The sequence below is a fragment of the Bison bison genome, unplaced genomic scaffold (assembly GCF_000754665.1).
Source record: "Bison bison bison isolate TAMUID 2011002044 unplaced genomic scaffold, Bison_UMD1.0 scf7180017864491, whole genome shotgun sequence".
Lineage (NCBI taxonomy): Eukaryota > Metazoa > Chordata > Mammalia > Artiodactyla > Bovidae > Bison > Bison bison.
The window spans coordinates 24,227,805-24,238,714 of NW_011495050.1; the positions used below are offsets into that span (position 1 = coordinate 24,227,805).

The window sequence follows — 10,910 nt, forward strand, 5'->3', positions numbered from 1 at the left end:
ACAACAAATAAAAATGTATTATGTAGATTTGCTCACATGAAAAGAACTAATCACAAACTAACACTTCAAATCCAGTATTACTTCCACACTCAGTTTTACATGAAAGTATTTTCTCTGGTCATGGAGCCTTAATATATGCAATGTCACTTCTATAGATTAGAATTACATGAGCTTCTCTCTATGCCCCAGTTTAAAATTCTCTGGAAAATTCTGAGGTGTTTCCCTCTAGGGCCAGTCAAAGTTAATTTTATATATAGCATGCAACCTATACTTTAAATTAGACCACTCCAAAATATCCTTCAAATTTGGTGAAAATCAACCAGTAACAGAAAAATAAAATTTCTTATGTGGATAAACTTGTAGACAATGCCATGTCAACCTTAATATTAATACATTTCCTCAACTCCCAGCCCAGATCTTTCTTAAAAATACATTCGCAAAAGAACATGTGTGTGTGTGTGTGTGTGTGTGTGTGTGTGTTTTGGGAGGGTGATAATGCAGAAAGAAAACACCCAGCTGACAATCATGAAAATAAAAGGGAGGAGGGGGCCACACAGCAGGGGAGAAGGGTCTTATTTAATAACTATGATTTCAAGGAAATAAAGTTCTTTATGTTAGTTTCCAATTTATTAATTTCATACAATTCTTTACACACTAAGTACTTTTTAGTACAAGGCACTGGGCTAGGGGCCTCAGGGACACGGACATATGAAAGAAATCTGCCCTCTGGGAGTCTTAAAGTTCAGAATAAGAAGGTATGCTTAATAACAAACTTCTACTCCATTTGAGTGACCTTTATGTATTTGTTAAATTTCAAATTCTAAATTTCTAAAATTCTAATTCTAAATTTCAAAAGAACCTATAGCTGGGACTTCCCTGGTGGTTCAATGGTTAAGAATCTGTCTTGTAATGCAGGGGACTTGGTTTCAATCCCTGGTCAGGAAACTAAGCTCCAATGTGCCACTAAACAACTGAGTCCTTGTGCTGTAACTAGAGAGCATGTGTGCCACAACTACAGTCCATGCTCAGCAACAAAAGATTCCACATGACCCAACAAAGATCTGATGCAGCTATATACATAAATATTTTTTAAAAAGAATCTAAAGCGACAGTAAGCATATATAAGGTTTAACATTTTACACTCCTATTTTTACTTAATTATGTAAATTTTTATTTTTAGTCACAAAATGTAAAACCCATGACTTCAAATTTCTTGGAAACTTCTTAGTCTACTAACTACCAAAAAAAGTGAAATATGAAAAGTCTATGGGGTTTGGAGTGGACAACCTGGGATTAAGGTCCAACTTCTATATATAATCACCGTGATTTTAAACATTTTCCTTAACTTACTCCTCAACTTCATCATCTGTAAATATGAAGAAAATATGTAATTTGTCTTGTATAGGCTTCTTGTTAAAGTAAATGAGAGAACATGTGAAAACATACTTTACATGTTCAAGAAACAGTTTCTTTCCTTCAATATCCTTTCCTCTCCAAAGCTATGAAGGCCCATATCCTCACCCTATGTTCCAGCATTCAAGTCTTTTTTCGTATTAACAAGCTCAAAATGAATGTTAAGTCCTGGTGGTCAAGAGCCTTAAAAAACTGTACATGTATCCAATGGGCCCAATGCTGCAGACACAAATTCTTTTGGGAAGTTAACAGAATACAAATGATGAATAAATATAGCCTCTCATAGGCTAGAAATAGTCCAGGCTTGCTCGAGAGACATGTCGTACTATCTTTTTTCTTAAAAAGCTGCTTACAGTCTGTATTCTAAAAAAGATTACACAATATTTACTCGTGTTCATTCACTCAGTATCCGTTAAATGACCCCAGTAGAGTAATAAGCAGGGCTCTTAAAGCCTTGAAACAAGACAAGTGTGGCACAATCCCTGTCCTCACAAAGCTTAGACCCCAGCAAAGGAAGACAGGTATAGCTCAGAAAAAACTGCCCTGGCTCCCCACCTCCCCATCCCTGGCCTCTAAAAGGAGAACAGTATGTGTTTTGAAAGCAAGCTGAGATCACGGTTGAATCCCCAAGGTCTATCACCCTGGACAAGTTACTACTTCGCTGCAGTCTCAATTTGCTTAGCAAGAAATTATACTTTGCATACTGGGAAGCACAAGTCTACATAGTATGTCCATGATTAAAAACAAAGCAAGACATCATGGAAATTCCACAGATAACATCTTTAGCTGACAGATCTAGAAACTTCCAAGTATTTGCCATGTCCCATCACTTCATGGCAAATAGATGGGGAAACAATGGAAACAGTGACAGACATTATTTTGGGGGGCTCCAAAATCACTGCAGATGGTGACTGCAGCCATGAAATTTAAAGACGTTTGCTCCTTGGAAGAAAAGCTATGACAAACCTAGACAGCATATTAAAAAGCAGAGACATTACTTTGCCGACAAAGTCTGTATAGTCAAAGCTATGGTTTTTCTAGTAGTCATGTATGGATGTGAGAGTTGGACCATAAAGAAGGCCGAGGGTAGAAGAATCAATACTTTTGAACTGTGGTGTTGGAGAAGACTCTCGAGAGTCCCCTGGACTGCAAGGAGATCAAACCAATCAATTCTAAAGGAAATAAATCCTGAATATTCATTGGAAGGACTGAGGCTGAAGCTAAAGCTCCAATTCTTTGGCCACCTGATGTGAAGAACTGACTCCTTGGAAAAGACCCTGATGCTGGGAAAGATTGAAGGCGGGAGAAGGGACGACAGAGGATGAGATGGCTGGATGGCGTCACCGACTCAATGGACATGGGTTTGAGAAAATTCCGGGAGATGGTGATAGACAGGGAAGCCTGGCCTGCTGCAGTCCATGGGGTTGCAAAGAGTTGGACACGACTGAGCGACTGAACAACATTTGCCATGTGCCAATCACATGCATTATCTCATTCAGTGGACAAGACTTAGTCTTGGTCAGTTTCTTAGTTTTAGTTAGGAAGAGTGCTGATACATATTTAAGGTAGAACAATTTCTTGTCATTTATTTAAAAACACAAACTGTGTGCTTCTTTCTGTCAAATGCTGTGCACTATCAATTACATAAGCTAAACATTACAGTACACAGCTTCACTCACAGTAATTTATCAACTTGCTTTTAAATTCAACCTCAATTTTTAACTCTTAAAAGCTAGGAGAATAATCTTATAAATATGACCTAAAAATCAAATTTGCAAAAATCTTGCTATATATCCTGAGGTATTTCCTTTAGGATAAAGATACTTGCACAGGCTTCCCAGGTGTTGCAGACGTTAAGAATGTGCCTACCAATGCAGGAAACGCAAGAGATGTGGTTCTGTCCCTGGGTCAGGAAGATCCCCTGGAAGAGAACTGCAACCACTTCACTATTCTTGCTTGGAGAATCCCATGGACAGAGGAGCCTGGCAGGCTACAGTCCATGGGGCTGCAGAGTTGAATACAGGAGCACACAAAGATCCTTGTGCCTTCTGAACAGCTAGACAAAACTAAACCCTCTTCAGGGATTCTAAAACATCTCTTTGTTAACTCTGAAAGAGCAAGGATGTTCAGGACTACTGTTATAGATGATACTCAATACCAATCAAACGGCCAAGTTATGCTAAAGATAATTTTTGAAACACTAAATACAGCATTGGTTTTTAAGGTTTTATATCAGATGGATACTGAGATAAGGATTACAGGTGATACAGTCAGTGGACACATATCCATGTAGTTCTTTCTCAAATGGATCTGAGAAAGTAGTTTTGAGATGATTTGAGAGTAGTTTCTCTCCAAACTACTAGGATAGTTGGAGAGAAAACAGAGCAAAAAACTAGTCAGGAAATCTCTGGCAAGCCAGGGGTTAGGACTCCATGTTTTCACTGCCAAGGGCCCAGGTTCAATCCCTGGTTGGGCAACTAAGATCCCACAAGCTGCATGGTGTGACCAAAAAAACGAAACCAAACAAATACAAATTAACTACCAACCCCCCTCCACCCAAACAACAAAAAAACTGGTCAAGCAACACCAACTCCTCACATAGATCTCTTGATTTTATTTGAATACTACTCCTAATAATTTTAAAATGCTTTCAAGACTTTCACAACCTTGAAAAGTAGTACATTACCCAATAATGCTGAAGTGCAACAAAAACAAGAGCTCAGAGAGTTTACTGCTGCTCTTGGTATCTGAGATGAACACAACTGTTAAAGGTCTTTTCTGTCAGAACTATTAAAGGTCTTCTCTGCGGTGCCTCTGGCAGAAGAAAATGACAGGATGAAAAAGTCCTGTCATATGACCAAACAAATGAAGCCAAAACTCTGGAGCTGCTGTAAAGGTCATTATAATTTTCAGCAAAAACTTCTGGTTTTTAAAAGTAAAATTTAAAAGCAATAAAGTTATAACTCACCGAGAAAATTAGATTTGTTCTCTGAATGCAGTGTAATATCCTGGAACATGCTATCAAAACCAGAGTGGTATAATGGAAATAACAGTGAGTTCTAAAGCTAGAAATCAGGATATTGTTTTGCCTTTGAAATGCCTTTGCTCTATGACCTTGAGTAAGTCGATCTCTCTGAATCTCAAGATTCTTTTTTTTTTTTTTTGGTAAAATCAGGGATTTTTTTACTATCACTCAAGATAGTAAAACTCAAGTTTTACTATCACTCAAGATTTTTAAATTAAATGAGTATTCAAGGCTTAAAACATTAGCAACTTAAAGGGAAAAAGAAAATCCTCTAGATGACATGTCACTTTAGTAATACCTGAGATAATATGGCAAAACCACTACCTATGAATAAAAGACATAATCCTACTGAGAGTATCTTAAAAGACAAATTTATTTATCTCAATAACAGATTAGACCATCCAGCTAAACAGTAAGATATCATTTTAGATCATTCAGGATTTAATTTAACAAATAGCTACCAAAGGCTCTAATACGCCAGTCACTGTTTGCCATCAGATAGCATCGCTTATAATCTGGACGAGAGAAAAGAAAACCCGGAGCAAAAGTAAATGGAGAAGTTAATAAACAATTTACAAACTATAATAAAGGAAACACATACAAAAGACTGAGACAGAACACCGAAGGGGGTGACTATTTCAAATAGGGTGGTTAGGAAAGTATTTTCTAGGAGGGTGAGTTTCAAAGTTAGATCTAAAGGCTGATTAGAACAGTGGGTCAAGTTTGCAGCACTGGGTTGTGAAAGAGCCTGAGGAAGTGCAAAGGATTACTGTAAGTGAAGGTAGCAAATGAGAGGAAGCTGAGTCAAGTTTGTTTAGAAAGAAAAGCAGCTGCTGAGCTGTACAGGAAAAAAGTTTAGATTTTAAATGCAAAAATTACTAAAATATTGGTTTTAGACAAGATGGCGATTTGCTTTTAAAAAGCCTCGTTACTAGGGTGTTGAGAAATGACTGGAGGCAGCCGACAGAAGCTACTGCTGTGCGAGTGAGTTACGGTGGAAACAGAATGAGAGTAGCTGGACTAAATATATATTTTGGAGATAAAAATGATGGCACTTGCTGAAGGATAAGATATGAGGTGAACAAGATGAAGATATAAGGAAAAGGGAAGAATCAAGAATGATTCTTAGATTTTTGGCCTGAATAACTGAAGGAAAGGCAGAGTCATTTACCATTTACAGAAATGGGGACAACTGGGAGAAGGCAGGGTATTATGAGTGCTGTGCTGGAGATGTTAGAAGTTTTTGAGATAAACATCAGGTTTCCTACTGAAGAAATCAAGTATGCATCTAGACATGAGGTTCTGGAGGTAGGAGGAACAGTCCAGTCATTGCTGTTGTTTTAGTCCGTCAGTCACATCCAACTCTTTCGTGACTCCATGGTTTGTAGCCCACCAGGCTCCTCTGTCCATGGGGTTTTCCAGGCAAGAACACTGGAGCAGGTTGCCAACTTCTTCTCCAGGGGATCTTCTCGACCCAGGGATTGAACATTCATCTCCTGCATGGGTAGTCAGATTCTTCACCAGTGAGTCACACCAGGGAAACCCATTAGTTCAGTTATAGATACAAACAAACAACTGATTGCCATTATTTGGAGATTTCATATCCACAAATTCGCCTACTAGCTAAAAGTTATTTCTAACTCCCAAATCAATACTTGTCATTCTCAGACATGCATAGAGTTATGAAAAAATTTGAGTCATCCCACAAGCACATTCCCAGGCAATGCTCTGTTTTAGCTCTCAATATAAGTATATGAAAGAGAAACTAACTCCATCTGGGGAGCTAGAGACAAGCTTTATAGCAGAGGTAGCAATGTAGCTGGGCCATTTAAGGATAGGTAGAAATTGGCAGAGATACAGAAAAAGGGGGCCTTTCAGAAGAAATCATATGAACAGAAGAAGGTAATATGAATAGAGAGACACTGATATCTAGCTAATGGTAATGTCTTATGGGTAATGTGCTGATGAGCTCAGTTGTGGCTGACTCTTATGACCCCATGGACTGTAGCCCGCCAGGTTCCTTTGTCCATGGAATTTTTCAGGCAAGAATACTGGAGTGGGTTGCCATTTCCTTCTCCACGTATGAGAGATAAAATCTAAGATGGGATTAGATTATGAAAAGGCTTGAGAGCCATGCCACTGAATTTCATTCAACAAGTGTTGGGGAATTACTGAAAGGATGTGAACTCGAAAGTCACATGATTAGAGTTGGGTTTCCTAGGTGGTGCTAGTGGTGAAGAATTCACCTGCCAGCGCAAGAGACATAAGTGATGCAGGTTTGACCCCTGGGTCGGAAAGAATCCCTGGAGAAGGGAATGGCTACGCACTCCAGTATTCATGCTTGTAGAATTCCATGGACTGAGGAGTCTGGTAGGCTACAGTCCACAGGATCGCCAAGAGTCAGACATGACTGAGTGACTAACACTTTAAAAGATTTAACTGGCATGAGTGGGTAGAAAGAATTGGCAACAAAGGGACTGGAAGCAGGAAAACCAGTTAGGATGCTGTTAGGATCGCCTAAGCAAAAGGTAATAAAGTCCGAAAGTAGGGCAGTGGCAGTGAAACTGGAAAAGAAGTAACTACTACAAAAGACACAGCTTACTATTAGAATGATTTGCTGGCTGTAGACAGATGGACCTTACAAAATTTATACCAGATGAGGCAAACACAGCCATTTTTCACTGTAAAAATAAAAAGGTGGCTCACATGGATGTCTTCTAGGCATAAAAAATAGAAGCAAGCTGCATACATACATTGGCGGGACATTTTACTGTATTAACATTCAATAACTACTTATCAAGTGCCAACCACTACGCGAGGTTATACAGTAGCAAACAAAACCCTATTTATTGAGCTTATAGATATTAACAATGGTACTATGGAAAATCTTTATGAAAAATGAATTTTCTTTGATGATGATCTTGGTTACCTGCTTCCAGCTGAAACACAAAGCAGTAACTGCCAAAGACCAGCTATTTGAGATGTTGTTCAGTTGCCAAGTCGTGTCCAAAAACCTTTGGGACCCCATGGACTGTAGCCCACCAGGCTCCTCTGTCCATGGTATTTCCCAGGCAAGAATACTGGAGTGGGTTGCTGTTTACATCCATCTAAATCACTATACAGGTTAAGTCAAGAAAAAAATATTTACTGAGTGTCTACTTAATACTCATGATGAACGAGGTGTCAAGAAAAACATATGTAAGAAAACAGTGATAAGTCCAGTGAAAAGTGTCACCCCCTTCACTTTTAACAGGGGAATGAACACAAACACCTATGGCAAGGTATTAGGGGATAAAAAGCAAACCAATACAAGAATTAAAAAAAAAAAAGCTTATGAAGAGATTTTAAAAAGCTAAATGACATCTACTCTATTCATAAAAACAGGCAACTAGAAACAAACTGAAAATTTGAGTTGTGAAATCTGGAATGATTTAAGAGAAAACTTAAAAAGGACAAAAATAAATTCAGAATGTCCTTTCAAAAAAACTGTAGTTGACATTCCTGAATCCACTTGAATCAGAATTAAGTATATCCAAAATGTTCATCAGAATGATGTAGTAATAAAAGATCGATTATAAGATTAACATGACTGCACCTAGAAATCTCTCTTATACTTTGAATCTTATGGCACTACTGCAGTCAATGATTTTCAAGTAGGCAAGGGAGCTTATTAAAAAAGCAGATTCCCTGGACCTAGCTCCACAGACTGAATTTACATCTGTAGTTGGGCTCAGGAATCTACACAATTTCACAAGCATTCCAAGTAACTACTGCAAGTAGTCAGGGTGGACAGTCTGAGGAGTGCTGTAGTGTTTTACCCCAAGTAAGATCTTCCATTTATAAACAAGATAAGCTAATGGAAGCAAGGCTAAATGCCTCACTCAAGTTCAGAGTTCCAGTTCCTGCCAGGCCAACAGAGTTAAGTCTTCTACCCTCAAGCCTTTGCTATTTCTTCAGCCTTTCCCAATGTCCATTTCCTCCCCATTTCAAAGTCAAATTCCATGAAAGGTTTTTCCTGGCTACCTGGGCACTCACTAAGGTTGCACTGTTAAGTTTCTGATATCTTTTTTCCACAACTGGAAAAGAAGTTCCTTGGGGAACACTGAGCTTTTGCTTTTGTATCCCTTTCACTGTAAGACACAAGAATATGGTGTTCCTTTTTTACTGCCTTCAATTTGCAAGCAGTATCCTGCTTTTCCCCAAACAGAAACTTAGCAAAGTGCTGAAGCATATGAATACTAACCAACTAATAACTAACTAAATGGAAGCTTGGATTTCTTAACTCTATAAAGCAGTGTTTTTCTGTGGGTCACCCCGCAAATCAAATGTGAAACTAATTTAATAAGTCACAAATATCATTAAAGAAAAATAGACTAGTGTGGGGGGGGGTATTGTAAAATGTTTTCTCTAGGTTGTGGTCAAAACTTTTGAAAGCAGTTTTGTAAATGTTGATAAACTTCTCCAACACATCTTTACTGTTAGGTAGGCAAACATATTTGCTTTTGCAATTAACACTCAACCACCCTGTCAGCCTTCCCATTCTCTATTCTCCAAAGTTAATACTGGATTTATTTATTCATTCCCCCTAGCACAAATACTAAGTTTGAGGAGTATTTTTCACCACACAAGTTCCACAGGAGCCTGTCTGTGTTCCTTCTTCAGATGGGTCATCTAAGTATTGTGATGCACTTCGAATGGGCACCTGTCTGTTGACCTAAGTCTGTCTGAAATTTGAGAGGCGCAAACAGGGCTTTGAAATTTTCACAACCTGTTTCATCCACACTGGTCCTAGGCTTATGAATGAATGTGAGTTTTTTCAAGATCACCTTCTTTTTTACCTTGGAGCCAGGTTTCCACCATAACATTACTTTCTGGTAAACCTTGATACTCTTCACAAATTTAAATATAATTACACAGCTTCCAAATCAATTCTATTTTCCCTTCTCCTAACCTAAGGCAGTAGTCATACTAACAAAGTTGTATCAGTTTCTTGTTCTTGTACATATCTTGCATCCTGTTAACCAGCAGGTCTAATCTAGACCTAATAATGCAGTAATTGTGACTTGTCACAACTCTAATACAGTGTCATCTTTTGTACTGTTACCAACCATACTCTCATAACTTTAGCTTGAATTCAAATCTGACTTCCTCCATAACTTTGCTAAATTCCTCCAAATCCCTTCAACTCTCTAAACCTCATTTACACTGTTCACACCTCTACAGCACATGTCAGTCCACAAGATATTAAAATTACTTTTGAATCTGTCTCCTATATTAGTTTCCACGACTAACTTTCACGTACATGCCGCTCACTGTCCAGCGAAAACCAGAGGGCATTTCTCATAGAACCTTATTGTGCTGAAAAGGTGAGGCGCTAAAACCAGTGGCTACAAAAATAGGTTAGGAGTTGTTTCCAATTTTGCACACCCTCCATACTCCGGTCAACTATACGCTATTTTTAAAGAAGTAAAATAAAACCATGAAAGTTCTAATGGGAGAACCATGGGGGACATGGCAATCAAGGCTGCAGAAATAAAAGGCGAAGGCACGATAAGACGGTCGTGATGCTCTGCCTTTCCACACGTGGTCCGGTAAATGGGCGCCTGATCCCTCTTCTCAGCCCGGCACCATTCTGCTCTGTCATCCTTTTTACCCTATTTCAAAACCTCCCACACCGTTCCGCTGAAGTTGCCTTGGCGCCCTCTCAGAAAGCCGTGTACCCCAAAGTACATTAGAAGACAGACTCCGTCTTGCCGGGCTCCTGTTCCGGCCTCCAGGGGCCACATGCACCAGAAGCAGAGTGGGCAACCATTTCCCTTCTAGAGCCCTAACTAAAATGGAAGCGCGTCCAGACCTGGGTACCTTTAATCCTCGAGTAAGCCCCAGAGTTTTTAGGTCACCGTTATCGCCTCCACTGCCTCCCACCTCGGCGGGACCTGAGCACGCAGGCTCTGGGCTTCCAGGAGCAGTCTTGCCACAACTTCCCAACGCCACCCTAAGGTCCCGTCGGCCTCCGCACACACAGGCAGCCTAACCCAAGTAGGCCTCGGGGTGGGGGGTGGTGTGTGTGCAGTGGCTTGGCATGTCATTCCGGCGGTCAAGGGTCCCCAAATTGTCTCGACCTCCGGGCGGCTTTTACTTAAATGTACCCCTCAAACAGTCTAACTTCCTTCCTCCAAACCGATCTGCCCCACCAGGTCCTATACTTCCTGAGTTTCCACCATTCCCCAAGAAACGTGTCCACCGATCGCCGCCTCCGCCTGGGAGGCTGCATCCCGGCTCTGGACTATGCTCCCTCGGTCCCCTATGCCGAATTCCCGGCGGGGGCGGCTGGGGTTTGGCCTCCCGATCGCTCGACTGGGGTAAGGGGCTCCCCCCCCACCGACCACCCCGCCGCTCCTCCCCTACTCACTTTGGGCTTCTCCGGCAATTTCTTCCGGTTCTTCTTCTTTTGCTCCTCGCTCCTGAGATT

At 40.2% G+C, this 10,910-nt stretch overlaps 1 protein-coding gene across 1 annotated transcript in view; it reads right to left on the reverse strand.

The window, feature by feature from the left end:
• MTDH (metadherin) overlaps positions 1–10,910 on the reverse strand; it is a 58,315-nt gene that overhangs the window by 45,672 nt on the left and 1,733 nt on the right. Inside the window, exon 3 of the mRNA XM_010863563.1 lies at positions 10,851–10,904. Coding sequence (XP_010861865.1) covers positions 10,851–10,904 — 54 coding nt within the window. The remainder of the gene's footprint in view (positions 1–10,850; positions 10,905–10,910) is intronic.